Source organism: Diceros bicornis, chromosome 10 (assembly GCF_020826845.1).
Source record: "Diceros bicornis minor isolate mBicDic1 chromosome 10, mDicBic1.mat.cur, whole genome shotgun sequence".
Taxonomy (NCBI): domain Eukaryota; kingdom Metazoa; phylum Chordata; class Mammalia; order Perissodactyla; family Rhinocerotidae; genus Diceros; species Diceros bicornis.
Window position 1 is genome coordinate 74,705,797 of NC_080749.1, and position 15,667 is coordinate 74,721,463.

General features: G+C 38.2%; 1 protein-coding gene across 2 annotated transcripts in view; it reads right to left on the minus strand.

Annotated features, from left to right (window-relative positions):
* Positions 1–5,816: 5,816 nt before the first annotated feature.
* Positions 5,817–15,667, minus strand: part of GTF3C3 (general transcription factor IIIC subunit 3) — a 31,286-nt gene continuing 21,435 nt past the window's right edge. For both annotated transcript variants that reach the window (XM_058549494.1, XM_058549493.1), the window contains exons 15-18: positions 14,959–15,149; positions 13,145–13,269; positions 9,198–9,350; positions 5,817–7,255 (exon numbers count right to left, since the gene is read on the minus strand). In XM_058549494.1, coding sequence (XP_058405477.1) covers positions 7,133–7,255; positions 9,198–9,350; positions 13,145–13,269; positions 14,959–15,149 — 592 coding nt within the window. In that variant the 3' untranslated portion in view covers positions 5,817–7,132. The remainder of the gene's footprint in view (positions 7,256–9,197; positions 9,351–13,144; positions 13,270–14,958; positions 15,150–15,667) is intronic.

Sequence of the window (15,667 nt, forward strand, 5' to 3'; positions counted from 1 at the left end):
CTTCTAGAAAAAGAGTGGGGATGGATGGGAAGAGAAGAGAGCAAGGAAAGAGGAAAAACCGCAACCCATCCTAACACTGCTGAAATTATCAGGATATTTTTAGGCTTTGATAATCTCCGAGAAATCGAGTCAGTGTGAATTGTTCCTCACTCACCCCGAAGCTGGTTCTAACGTGCGTCTCGAGAACTCTCCGAAGGTACTGCCGTCCAGCCTTTCTCCTGGTGTGGCGCGCAGAGAAGAGGCGGTACTCAGAGCGCGCTCGGGCGGCTCTAGGACCTGCCGGCCTCCCCGGGGCGCTCGAGGCGACCGCGGCGGCCCCCGGCGGGAAGCCTTCCGGGTTGCAAGTTCTGTGAACGTCATGCTCCCTCTAGTGGTCGGAGTCGCTTCCTCGCTCTTCCTTCCTCGCTGGGCCAGAGGAGCGCCTGCAAAGACGACGCGGCATCATGCCTCCCCCACAGGGCAAACGTGCCGAGCATCTCTGTCCAAACGAGACAGAACTAATTCTAGAAAGCGTGTTATTAGAAAAATACTTCTTTCAGCTGTCTATAGGCATGAAGGTATGCTTAAATAAAAACACTCGTTTTGCTGCATTCCAACTAGAATCTGAAATTAGAGTCTGCAAGCTTGAGAAAGAGGAAACAGAACTGACATCCTTAGAATTGGCTCCATCCGGATCGAGTGCCCCCGCGCTTGCACGCAGCGGCGGGGTGCTGAGTGGAAGGCATTGTTTACCGGCTGTCTCCGTCCTCTCTTCACCCGCTGAAACTCCCTTTTCTGAGTATAAACACCTGACTGTCTTTACTGACATGCCAAGTGGGCCTGCTAATTCTCACTCTGATCTTAGCTTGCTCACCTTGAGGGTAAGCAAACGGGGCAAGCAAATTTACCGGGGTAAATTTGAGGTATGATCTTCAGGGTGTGATTAGAAACTTGTTCGCGCGCCATGCGGTTACCTTGACATCTGCCGGACATTCTTTCGGTCAAGGCTGAAAAATGCGCAAGCACCCTTACGGCCCCAGCTGTTCTTGCTTCCGCGCTGATGGGGAAAGCAGTGCAAAGGCGCAGAGCTTTTTGGATGTGACTGCCCAAACGTGGAGGGAGATACTGAATGTTTTCTATCCAAATAAAAAAATTAAACTTTAATTTTTGGGAAAATATTAAAAGCTGGCATAACTGTATTAAGACAATGAAATGATGAGGTACAATTCTAAATTTATAGAAATGTACTGCCATCTGCTGCATATAAAAAAATCATTGCAGGAGTTTGTTCCTCCCGCTGGAATTATTTATAATTAAGCAAACACCTTGAAATATAAATAAATTTATAAGATATGGCAACTGCCACAAAGCGCTTGTAAATCAGACTGTTGTGTAACCTTTAATTTTCTCGTCTGAAAAATTTTCTCATCTCTTCAATTTTCAATTTTGTCTTTTTTAAATTCTATTTTCCCAACCCTTTCATTGAGTTAATTTTGGCAGTTACGTTTTTAATTTCATAAAGCTCTCCCTTATTCTTTAAATATTCCTTTTAATAGCATTCTTCTGTTCAGATATACAATATTTTCTCATCTGGGGATATTATTTACATTTTCTTTGTTTTTCTACTTCCTGCATTAGTTCTCTTCGTTTGAGGCCCCCACCCCCTGCTCCCCCCATTTGCTTCTGTGGATCTCTGTCATTTCAGGAGCTTTCCTCAAACATCTAATGATCACCAGCTGTCGGTTCCTACGACTAGCAAGACACCCCCGAGCTGACCGGGGCTCGGTGGAGTGGGAGGGGTGTGTCCTCTGGCCGGCTTCCCTGGCCAGGACCAGGCTGTGTCACTGGGGACCCCCAACTATCAGCATCTATAGGTCTTTTTTCTTAGGCAGGACTTTTTCAGAGAGGAACCCTCTGATCCCCTGCTCAGAGGAGATTGACTTGGCAGCCAGTTTTCTGGGAGTTGAATAGGAGGAGGAGGCTGAGATCACTGTTCAATGTGTGGACTTGCACTGAATCCTCTGCTCTCAGTGTAACCCTCTGCTTTCGGCTATGCGCGGTATTCCTGAATCCAGAAGGCCTGGTCCGACAGCTCCAGAAAATAAACTCGCAGTGTTCTGCAGGGCGGGGTGATGCAGTTCCCTGCTCCAGGGGAAGAGGCTCACTAGGAGGCTCTCGCTGTTTAGCAGACTTCCAAGTGCTCGCGGGCTTTAGCCCCACTGCCCTGCGGGTGGAGAAGCCTCCTGCCTCTAATGCACCAGCCTCTAGACGTCAATCAGCTGGCTTCCGGCTCCTCCCCAGCACCTCCTTGGGCACTTAGCTTTCATTTTGCTCTGGTTTATTAAGTTAGCTACTGATTGCCCATTTGCTTTTTAGTTTCTGAAATTGTTTTGTCATCTGTCATCTCTTCTCCTGTTCTCTTTTGTCTTGAGTTTATACTGTATTTTTTGTTTTGTTTGGTTTTGGGTTTGCTTTTTTTTTTTTTGGTCTTGAAACCTCTGTGGCCTCTGTAGACCAGGGGTGTGGTTGGTTCAGTGCCTTCAGCTGTTGCCAACTTCAAGCTATGCCTCAGCTTCTGAGCCAAGGTCACGCTCTTCTCAGAGAGGCCCCCAGCCAATGACTGAGCGAGGTGGAGATAACCAAGGTCATGCTCTTCTCAGTGACTTCCAGGCAGTGACTGAGCAAGGCTGGGTGGACTACAAGGGCCTAGCTGTATCCGCCATCACAGGACTCCTCCAACAGGCAGTCTTTGGTCCAGAGCTACCCGTTGGGCTGGCACAGATCGTGTCAGGTCTGCATGGCGGTCTGATGGCTCCCCCTGCCCAAGCCTGGTCCGCTCTTTTCCTCACAAGTGTTACTCACCCATACAACTTTTGTACTGCTCAACACCTGCTTCCTGGAAGGCGCCATGGGCATGCTAGCTTATGTAAGAAAGAATCTATTGAAAGGATACGAGTATCTTACAGAATCAAATGAAGAATTCACTTGTGAAGGAAGGAGGACTCGAGGTACCTCAGCAGCAGGACTCTGCCAACCTTTTTCCTTAAAGGACTGCATTAGTGTAATTCAGTTCCAGAGACACCCAATTTTATCATCTCTCCAGGATAAGCTTCAAAATACAGGAAAAGAGAATATGATTGGCCTAGCTTGGGTCAAGTTCAATTAGCAGAGGGCAGGAGGACTTGGTCTTTATTGGGGGTCATTTTCAGAAAAGGAGGAAGTGTGAGCTAGTCGCCATCCAAAAACATGTTAATGCTAGGCAGAAGATGCCAATTGCCAATGATTGTACAGACAGTAAGTGAGGGACAATGTTAGGGAAATATATCTTATAAGCTAGATTGGAAAAACAGGGAGATGCTATTTACTCTAGGCTACCCAGAATAAGAGTAATTACTTCCCCATGTCTTCCATTGACTCTTTGAAAAGAACTCTCATGTTCCCCTTCAGGTCCTCTATATTCTAGGCTGGGCATCTTGATTTCCTTTTAGAGTTCTCCATGTGCTATTTTTTCAAGAACACTCACTTTCCTATTTGTCATTTTCTGGAGAGACTTCATGTCAGTGGGATCTGATCAGAATGAAGGAGAGTCTTCCTTTCCTCTATTTTCATTAAAGTTGCCTAATATTACATTTCACTTGATAGAAACATCACTCTGTCAATTCATATTGAGCTTGCTGTTAGCTAAAACTCCCAAAGAATTTTCAATGAGCTACTGGTAAACTAGTCACAATCTATATTTTTAAAGTTGACGTTCTTGAACTTAAGTGCATAATTTTTTTTGAACTGTTACTTGTAGTTCATTAGTTTTCATTCTTAGCTCATTAATATTGGTACTTATTATAACTTCTAGTTTTCTCACATGTAAATTTGACAATCTCTTATATCTTCATCTAAGTGTTGATGTTAAAGAACCTGGTGGCATATCATTTGCAATTTCTCTGCAGTTGACATCTGTCTATCAACAGCATTCTTTGGGTTTGGTCATTATACCAGCTGAAGATCAAAGAGCCACATTTCTCCATTCAATCCACAATCATATCATAACAGGCTTCCTTGAACACTCTGCTGAAATCCAGATACATCGAAACTATAGTAGTCCCTTGAGACAGCAAGTCCCCTTCCAAGGAAAAGGAATATGTCTCCTAAAGGACTTCACTTCTACATACACACAAATTGGCTGGAATCACGTCAGGATCAACATCATGCTCAGTTTCCAGAATCCACCTTTTTTGCCCACTTCAAAAATTCAGTTCACTTAATCATTTTCTTCTTTAGAATGCCTCAAAAATTACAATTTGCAGTTTCATAACATAACAGCAATTGGTTTTGGGACCACGGACCTGGAGATGAAGCTCATTTATAGTTTTCCCTTACCATAGCCTCACCTACCTTGGTCATTAACTCCTTCTTTTCCATGCTTTTCTACCTTGTTCTGTTTATTATGCTTCTTATAGTATTAAGTACCATAAGAAGCATAGTAATTGAACAATTCTGTGGTCTACCTGTTGACTTTACACAACCAGACAGTAGGCACATTCCTACTTATCTTGCTTTGAAGTTTTTAAAAGCCTCTTTATTGTGGATTAGACTTCATGACACTACTTGTAATGCAGCGACATCATCCTTGGTTGCTACGTGCCCTTCCTTCTTGCAAAAATAGCTAAAACCCATGACTGCGAAATAAAAAGGAAGATGGAATAATAGTGGATCAGTTAGGACTTTTCTTGGGTGCAAACAACAGAAAAATTCAAGCTACTGTGAACTTTAAAGTGGAATTTATTATGGAATCGGGGATATATTATAGAAAGAACCCAAGGGTAAGAATGCAGCCTTAGAAAGGATGGAGTGGAAAATCTCTGGGCATCCAGGCAGTGCTCTCTCCATCTCTCATTTCTGCTTCTCTTAACGTGTAGGCTTTATTTTTCTCAATGGAATGGGTTAACTGCTAGTTGGCCCACAGGGAAAGCAGAAAATGGCCCCATAGCTCTCAAGTTTCAGGCCCACAGAAAGGGTCTATCTCAATTCTAAAATTCCCAGGGAAGAAGGGAGGAAACTCTTGATTGGCTGAGCTTGGTTCAGGAGCAGACTCCTAGCTGAATGAACTGTGACCAGTAGAAAAGAATCTCATTGTATAAAGTGGCTATCAGGATCCCATGGCTGGGGGGAGGATGGTAGGTAAGAAAGTGAATATCAGCTTCTTACAAGACACCCCAAAGGGGGTTGTCTACAGAGGCTTTTAATTGGCTGAAGGCCTGGAAGATAGAAAAAATATTTGCCAGTCTCCTTTTCCTTTCTAAAATAAAATCATGCACAATTTTTAGGTTGTTCTTCTGAACTGGAGGAAGCATGTTCCTCTGAAGGAACATCTCTGAGCAAGGAGTAGCTTGCTAGTGATCTTGAACATGCAATTTAATCTCTCATATATAAGAGGGAGATGATAATAATGATAACAACAATAGTAGCACCTACTTGCAGGTGATCCTCTGAGAGAACAGAGATAATGTATCTAAAGTGTCCAGCACTGTACTTAGCACACAGAAGCATAGTAAACACTCAGCAAATGGTAGCCATGATTTTAAATGCTAAACAAACACATGCAATACCAACTTTTTTTCTTAGAAAACTGCTACAGAGATTTATTGTTTCCTCCAAGGCTGTTCAGCAGATACTGGAGTCACAGCCCAGTGAGTTTAATTCAAGAGAGAAACTCTGAACACAGAATACTCAATTCCACAGGATTCTAAAACACAAATCTAACTTATACTCTACCACAGTTAGCTTTATCATTACCTGCAAATGGCATGAAACAATATATATACATAAGTATGTGAAACAACTTTAATTATAAAAATAAAATTTATTTAAATTATATACATACATATATACACACATACATACAGAGTGCACGACATTTACTTATTACATACAAATTCTGCTTTTCAACTACAAAGTTATGTATACAGTGTAAACAGTGTTAAGAATTCCTAAAAAGCCCCCACGGTATTTCTTTGATCCTAAGTCTCATATTTGTTTCCCTCCCACAACTGCACTGGGTCTTACAATCCATATGCACATTTATTACAGCATTTATTTTCCCCTAAAAAGAAACTCTAAAAAGTCGTTATTAAACCAGTAGTATATCTAACAAGTATTGTTATCATAAATTCAAGAACATATAATATTTGAGACAAGTAAAGCTTTTTATCTATTTTTTTACATTATCAGCAATACTTTATTCCAAATATAGCATTCCCCAATCTGCCTACATCCCTGGTGATCTTGAAATGGAAACCAGGTCAGGTTATTGAACATGGTCCTCTCTTTTCTACTTTTTTGTCTGAAAGCCACAAACATTGGTAATGCATTTTTTTATTTGCCTGAGAGCAGGATGTTTTGAATTGAGCCCAGTCTCCCAGGTCTCACTCAATGTAGCTAAGATACATGCAGGTGAAAAGTAAAAGATTAACTCCATTATTTGTCTTCCCACCACATAACCATTTTAAATAATTTTGTTAGGAGCTAAGTGAATTAAATAATTGTGTTGACATCAGAAAGAGCTGGTGAAATTTATCTTTCCTTTAATAAGCAACCTCCTTTTCTATGTATTTGAAAAACTGCCCATGCAATAGTAACAGCGCACTAAGAAATGGATGACTTACAAGAATGATGGTGTATGCAGAAACGTAGCAAACGTTTCTTTCAAATAAATATATACTCGAGTTCTGTATTTAAAGAATTGTATTAAAAGGTCCCATCTGTCTTACTACTACATTCCAAGCACCAATCACAGTGCCTGGTACATTGTAGGTGTTAATATATAGTATTACATGCATGGATGAACAAATGATGTGAGTAAAAAATTAGTGTATTCAACTCCAAGCTGGCTTAAAGGCTAAGATTGTTCATTTCCACTTTGAGGACAATTTAACTAAAAAATGCTAAAAGGAAAATGACAGAGCAATATACAAATTCTTGTAGGAATGACAATTTTGCATATCTACCAAAAGATCATTATCACATATTAAAAATGAAATACATGTTAGATAACTGTGAAATTACCATTTTCATTTTGGGGTTAATAATAAGCCCTGAGACAGAAAATACTGGTCCACGCACAGCAGCTGCCCAATGCCCCTTTCTCAGTTGAGGTGCTTCATACAGAACAATAGGTATACAAAAGCTTTTGAGCCATTCCAATATTGCCACTGCTCTGATAAATGAGAGACAAATTGTAGGCAATATCTCTTCGTAAGTCTAACTGGTCAACTTCTATACCCTAGAGGGAAAAAATACATAAATGAGTTATATTTCAAACTGACAATCAGGACAATTTTATGGCAAAGAAACAGTTTCATAAGTGTAAGTGTTCAAAAAGCTATTAAAATTCATAATACTAAAAAAAATTATAAAACTGTGCATATACCTTGGATCTAAATTTTTATCAGATAATGCTGATTCAGTGATTCATTATACTGTCATCAAATATTTTTAAATGTCTAACCAATAAGTTAAAGAAAAAGTCTCACCCACAAACCACAGTAGAATAAACTCCAGCTGAATTAAATATTTAAGAGTAAAAAAATGAAACCATAAAAAAAAAGTTGAATAATACAATATAATCTTAGGTAGGAAAGGCCCTTCTAAATAATAGCAAAAATATGCGGCTGGCCCGGTGGCGTAGCAGGTAAGTTCGCCCACTCTGCTTTGGTGGCCCGGGGTTCGTGAGTTTGGATCCCAGGTGCGGACCGACACACCGCTTATCAAGCCATGCTTTGGCGGTGTCCCATAAAGTAGAGGAAGATGGGCACGGATGTTAGCCCAGGGCCAATCTTCCTCAACCAAAAGAGGAGGATTGGCAGATGTTAGCTCAGGGCTAATCTTCCTCAAAAAAAAAAAAAAAAGCAAAAATAGAAACTATAAAGGGAAAGATTAATAGATATGACTTCATAAAAACTGTAAAACTTCTGCATGTAAAAAAATAAATAAATAGGGGCTGGCCCTGTGGTTTAGCGGTTAAGTGTGCGCGCTCCGCTACTGGTGGCCTGGGTTCGGATCCCGGGTGTGCACCGACGCACCACTGCTCCGGCCATGCTGAGGCCACGTCCCACATACAACAACTAGAAGGATGTGCATCTATGACATACAACTATTTACTGGGGCTTTGGGGAAAAAAAAGGAGGAGGATTGGCAATAGATGTTAGCTCAGAGCCGGTCTTCCTCAGCAAAAAAAGGAGGATTAGCATGGATGTTAGCTCAGGGCTGATGATCCTCAAAAATAAATAAATAAATAAATTATAACACAAATGATCAGATGGGAAAAAACACCTGTACTATATAACAGAAAGGCTTATAAAGAATAGATCTAGGAGGGCATACAACACATTGATTATAATGATTACCTTAGGGGTTATTACCTTTTTTTCTACTTAAATAACAAAGCAATGAACTCAGTAGAATAGATTAGATCTATGTTTCTAAAATTCCCCAATACAAACTTCTGGAGTTAACTGAAAAAACATCTGCAACAATGAAAAATGATCCCTATAAAGCTTAAGGAGCAATACGTAAAGGTATTTATGAAATAAAGAACACAAAAGTGTATATATTCCATCAGCATAACTATAAAAGTGTGTGTTCATTTGCTTCATGTCTAAAGTTGAACAAAGGTAATAGAAAACAGTCGTGAGGGAATGTGCAACTTAAAAAAATTAACAATGAAAACACATACTTTTCTTCAGAAACTAAAACAAAAATTAGACTTTAAACAGATTATCATAGTACTGGCAAGACTTTACCCTATATTACACGATCTTAAAATAAACAAAACTACATTCATACTGGTCTTCCATCTTTATAAAGAAATACATTACACGTGAGCTTGGTAATGAACAATGGTTAGTTACATCACTCCATACTCACGCTTCATGTCTGCCCGCTCACACCTGTAAACCAGACGGACTATCTTAGGATAACTGAAATGGTCACAACCGCAAGTTGTATATATCCACATGGTTGCTAATCAGGTCATAAGGCCAGGATGTCAAAGATCTACTTGTTGCTGAACATAATCACATAAATGCATTAAATAAGGAAAAAATACATTTTAATATATAAACTATAATTTATTTCACCGTCTGGACCACAACACTGAGCTAACTGCACTTATCTATAGCTGAAATGAAGCGACTCCTCCGTGCTTAAAGGAAATCCTACAATACCTCTACCACAAGTGGAGGGAGCTCCAGGGCCTTCTGATAATAGTGGATTGCGAGATGAATCAGCCCCAGCTGGTGGAGGCCGCGGCCCAAATTGTAGAATGATTCCTGGCAAGGCCCACGTAGACTGAGGTATCGATTAAGAAAGGAAAAGCCCTACCAAAAAGAAAAAGATAAACAATTCAATATTTCACTCATTTAACAAGTACGTATTGAACCACTACATGTGCCAGAGGCTGGGAACATAAATATTAAAAAGAGAGACACAGTCCCACCCCAAAGAAACGTGTGTCAGTAATGTAGTGTCATATCACAGTGCAGTCAAGAGCTCTTCTGGACGCCTAAAGGAAAGATCTGTTTTTAAGCTAAGAACAAAAATATTCACAGACAACAAAGCCAAATGTTACAACTAGCTGTCAACGATCCATATCTATAAGAACACAGGATATTTTTTTTTTAGTTTCAAGTTGGCTTTTGTGGCATTAGAGGCCAGTAAACCTTTTGGTTTGAGATGTGTCTAAAAGATTGAGCCAAAAATAAAATCTGAGCCCTTATAATGATAATTTAGAAAGGTTTATCGTCAGGGCAAACTCACTCGAGCATATCTAACCTTTCTGTGTAAATGGTACCTTTCATAAGTTATCTCTCAGGACCTTAATAACCTCTTAACCCAAAAACTTGATATTTTTTTTTCCCTAAAACTTTCTGACTCAGAGGCTTTATGGAGCAACTGATAATTTCAGAGCACAGCTATAATAACGCAGGCTCCCTGTGTGTCACAGGATCCAACAAGCAACTGGCTTCTTTGCCTCCTCCTGTATTCACTCTCCCCTTTGATGCAGCTTCCACTTTTATCACCCACAGCAAGTTACAGACTGCAAAGGCGCAAGTGTCCTATGTGAGTAAGGAAATAAATATATTACCGGAGAATTAAGAGTAAATCAGCTAATTTGTGAGTATAGAAGATAAAAGGCAATTATTCCCTGGGTGATCTGCTATATAATAAATGGTCACAAATTTTCCTTCATAAATAAATTCTTTAGAATTAATGAATTTTAGGGATAAAAATAATTATGTTCAATAAAGAAATCATACTTTCTGCATAGTAAAACCCATTTGTGTATGTGACTATGACGTCTACTCCACTGAAAAACATGGTTCTCTGTTAAGTAACAGCAGACAAACTATTAATCTCAGAGAAATATCAAATCTTCATATTTAAAAATGAAGATTTGAAGATAATTTAAATGTAAAAATCTGAGAAAGAAGGAATAGTAATCCCAGATAAATCACTGCAACCCAAATGAACTCATAGGTCTTCTGATATAATAATAATAAGGGTTACCTGCTGAATTTTAAGAACTTTTTAACAAATTTAGGAGGGTAATCTTCTTACAACTGAAAAACTATTCAAATATTTAGTGATTAAAAAACTAAGTAACCTGGACAGCGACTTTATTTCTTAGGTATTATGAATCATCAAATATAAAAACTACAAAAAAATGACAAACAAAAAAATTTAAATGGAAAAGAAGGAAATGAGTTCTTTTTCCATTAACTATGTTACATTTTAAACATTTTGATCACATTAATCACTGAAGGGCCCAAGTATACACTGTCTGTATGATACTGAATAAAAGTAGAAGTGAGGACACATGCAAGATTTTACTCATACAGCGTGATATATAAAGATAGTAAAATACATGAAAGTAGTTTTTTCTTAATTAGTGCAAAGGAAAACTAATTATAGTCCTGTAGCATGAAGAAATAGATTCATGAGAATTTAAAACAATTTAAGAATCATGCTATTTACAATAAAACTTACTTTTTGGAAACCTTTTTCAATGGAAAATGTTTCCCACACAACAATGGAGAGATTGGTATCACCAACTCCCACCTACTCATCACTTCTTTCATCTCTGTCCCCAACCGTCTAAAACCTAATATTTAACTATAAAAGTGATTTGAAATTTAGCTTCCAAATTACTTTGAAGTACATGAATTTTTGTCCTACCTGGCCAAAAAACTACCTATTTTAACTATTTAATAATGAGTTAATCCATATAAATTTCCTATCAATTTTGACTGGCATATAAGCTTCATGAAGGCAAGGAATTCTGTCCATGTGCTCCCTCACTGCTCTATCCTCACTTCCTGGTAATAAGTGTGCTGGCTGCTCCATACATATTTGTTCAATTTATAAACAACCCTACATTACTTAATACAGCAAAAATATCCATTAAGGAAGGAAAAGAAGCTTAGAGGAAGAGGTGCACAAAATACTACAAATAAATCCCCCAGCAAAGCAAAATTTCAGAGTTTTTTGGGTTTTTTTTACTTTTCATTATGGAAAATTTCAAATATATGAAAGCAAAGAGAACATTATTATGACCTCCAATACCTAGTTTTAACAATTATCATCATTTTAATTTAGGCTTTCTTTTAGCCATTTTACTTTAAAAAACAAACCAAAAAAAATCCTTCACTAAATCCTGCTACTCCATTTAAGGCAACATTTTCTTTCCCTCCCTAACTACTTAAAAACATGTCTATACATGCATCAAACATATAAACATAAAAACTGAAATCATAAAAACAAAAGAGTTGAAGATACAGTGGTAAACAAGATAGACAAGATCTCTGATCTCTTGGAGTTTATATTCTTATTAGAGGAGACAAGCTACGGTCACGTCCACTTATCCACAGGGGCTGCGTTCCAAGACCCCCAGTGGACGCCTGAAACCGCAGCTAGTACAGAACGCACTATATACTTTTTTCCCTGTACGTATACACCTATGATACAGTTTAATTTATAAATTAGGTACAGTTAGAGATTAACAACAATACCTCTCTTTGGCATATCCAAATTTTCAGCATCGCTACTCTTGCACTTCAAGGCCATTACTAAGTAAAATAAGGGTTACTTGAGCACAAGCACTGCAATACCTCAAAAATCGATCTGATCATCGAGACAGTTACTAAGAAACTAACTACTAAGTGTAGTGTACACAGTGTGGATACGCTAGACAAAGGGATGATTAGAGTCCCTGGCAGGACGGAGCAGGACTGTGAGATTTCATCACACTACTCAGAATGGCGTGCAATTTAAAACTTATGAGTTGTTTGTTTCTGGAATTTTCCATTTAATATTTTCAAACTGCACTTGACCACAGGTAACCGAAACCACAGAAAGCGAGACTGTGGATGAGGGGAGACTAGTCTCTAAAAAAAAGTAAACAAGAAAATAAAAAGGTAATTTCAAATTACTGTAAGAACCAAGAAAACTTTAAAAGAGCAATTTGTTGGTGATGATGTAAAAACAGTCACACAGTCAAATATTCATACATTTTTGTATGTATACATTATTATTTTTTTTGTGTGTGTGTGTGAGGAAGATCGGCCCTGAGCTAACATCTGCTAATCCTCCTCTTTTTGCTGAGGAAGACTGGCCGTGGGCTAACATCCATGCCCATCTTCCTCCACTTTATATGGGACGCCGCCACAGCATGGCTTGCCAAGCAGCGCGTTGGTGCGCACCCCCCGGGCCGCCACAGCGGAGCACGCACACTTAACCGTTTGCGCCACTGGGCCTGCCCCTACATTATTATATTTTTAAAAACTAATTTAAAATAAATCAATCTTCAACACCTAGAAAGCTGGAGACCTTAAGGGCTCCAGACTATATAGAAGCCTGCACAGGATTCCTCCAGATTCTGCCGGAGTCTTCTTCCCTTATGACCTGGTGTGTACCCTTTCTACAAGGCTGCATAGTCTTAGCCAGGAGTACCAACAGATGCTGAGTCCATCAGTGCATAACACAGGGATACGTGTTAGGACTCCCAACATGTGTACGAAGCAGGTATAACTTTTGAAGGAGGAAAACAAAAGCAATAAAGATAGTCATTTTTAGAGAACATAAAATCACGTAAGGAAAAACCCAAATGAATTACCTGCACAATAAGAGCATGTCTCTTTAACACATACTTCTGAGATGCCATGTGAATAAAGGTCAGGCCTATACAGAGGCTATAGAGAGGTTCATGGGGATGGGTGCGAAAGGCTTGCACATACTGTCCTGAAAAATGAGCAGTGACATCAGATGGTGTGACAAAAACATAGTTCCTTATTTCTTCAACACTTATTCAAATATATTTTAAGGCTAAACAAACATTACTGATAATAAACGTATGCACGGTGTACATTCTAACATATCAACCAGATGCACATTAATTAGAATTTTAAAATATATGTGTGTATATATATATGTATACATATATGTATAATGTATAACAAAATTACAAGAATTTACCCATGAATGTATCCTGACCACGAAGATGAAATACAACTAACTCAAAGTAACTTTCTTTTAGGCACAGTTAGACATTTCCATGTAGACTAGTACTTTCAAAAAAAATAATTCATCAATTGTGATCATAAATCTATCTTATGACCTTAAATCTATTTAAAAAACAATGGAGGAACATGTCTTTTGGTGAATTTTTTAAAAATTAATTAATCTGTCATAAATACAAATGTGATAGATTATGGAGGTGAGAAAAAGAAAAATAGTTTTGATTTGTTTTTTTAGATTATGGATGTTGTTTTCCCAAATGTATCAACTACTTTGTTCTTCCTGAGAAAAGCTAAATGTATCTAATAACAAAATAAGAATTTGGGGTTTTGTGAATTCCACATATGCTAATGTACAATAGTCTCATGTCAAAAGCCTAATGATATGAGATAGAGGAATTTAAGCAAATTTTTCTTATAAGGGAATGATCTATAATTTATCATACATAGATGAAAACTTCTATTCTTTCTGGCTTCTATTCCAGAAGGAATGGCACCACAAAATCTCAGCACAAATGGTAGACTGCCACTTGGACTTTCTTTTTTACCTTCTGTAAAAGTTTCTAAATATAGGAAAATAAATCTCTATTTTCTATTTTCTTAATATTAAACTAACAATTCCAAAAGAACACAGAGTGGAGGAAAGTTTCAATATCTGATGTTCACGGTTACTGGCTGAACAATTAAAAAAACACCAGCAATACACAAAGAAACATGAAAGTATTAAAAGCCAAAATCACAGTTTATTCAGAAGCAGACTTGGCAACACTAGCTTCTAGGCAGCAGGATATACATCCCTCGTTGAAACATTTGCTTAAGTATTTTTCTATTTGTTTGCTTCTGATTCTTTATTACAGAAATTTCTTATAAATGATTGCTGAATTTTCCCTGAGTTTAATTAGAATTAGTAAGCACTATGTAAATAAATCTTGATATAAAGACTTGTCTCCTAAAGGAATGAACTATTTGCAAATCTTAAATCTTTTTGCAAATAAAAATCAGGTAGCAAAGCATCCGTAATTAATGAAAATTATTTTAAAAACAAACAAGCCTATAGGGAGAACTGATGACCTTTAAAATGAATTATAAGACATACTTCAGCCTTTTGAAACCAAAGCTTCATAAGAAAAATAAATATTAATATTATTATCATTATTGCTGACACTTACAGTGACTTACCATATGTGCCAGGCATTGTTTTAAGTATTTTATATTAACTTACTTTTCACAATAATCTACAAGGTAGGTCCAATTATTATCTCCATTTCAGAGATAAAGAAACTGAGGCAGAGGGAGATACAGTAACTTGCCACTGGGGAGCAGCTATTTAAACCCAGGCAGTTCTGCTCCAGAGGCCAGGCTCTTAACCGCCACACTGTCCATGCCTAACAAAGTCACGTGCCAGGACACTTACCAAGCGCGTGCTTAAAACTACCAGATACGAATGCATTATGTCCATTTAACACACACAGGGCATGATTATCTGGGTTTTTCAGCATTAAACGGAGACAAAAGCGATGATGCCGTACATCTTGGGAGTGCATGGTAACTTGGTTGAAAATGTTCCAGAGCTGGGGTTTATTGACATTTTCCATTACCATTATCCTAAAATTGCAGAAAGAGGGTGAGGGTAAAAAATAATGTAGAAAAAAAATCTTCCTGATTTCTAAGAATGAAATCTTTCAGTGCTGTCTTGCCAACACTGAAATACACCATCCCTCAACAAGGAAAAGCAGACTATCTCGATCCATTTCAGCAAAAACACACAGTGAAAGACTTTTCCTAGAAAAATGCTGCTTAAGTTAGTATTTCTACATCTTGTTTCTGCTTTTCAACAAAACAACACAATCAAGTGGTTTCTGTTTCACCTTTTCTCTCCCTGCCCACTATAGCTGCACTACAATGAGCAATGAACAATAACTAATCATCATGTGTGCCAGACTTTGTTAAAAGGCTTTATATATAACTCATTCAACCCTCACAATAATCCTCTGAGGTGGGAGTATTATGATGTCCATTTTATAAACGGGGAGACTGAGGCACAGGAGGTTAAGTATATGAAAGTGCATGCCTGTGAGAATCACCAATGAACTGAATTAACCAGCAAGCAACAGGAGAGTTAA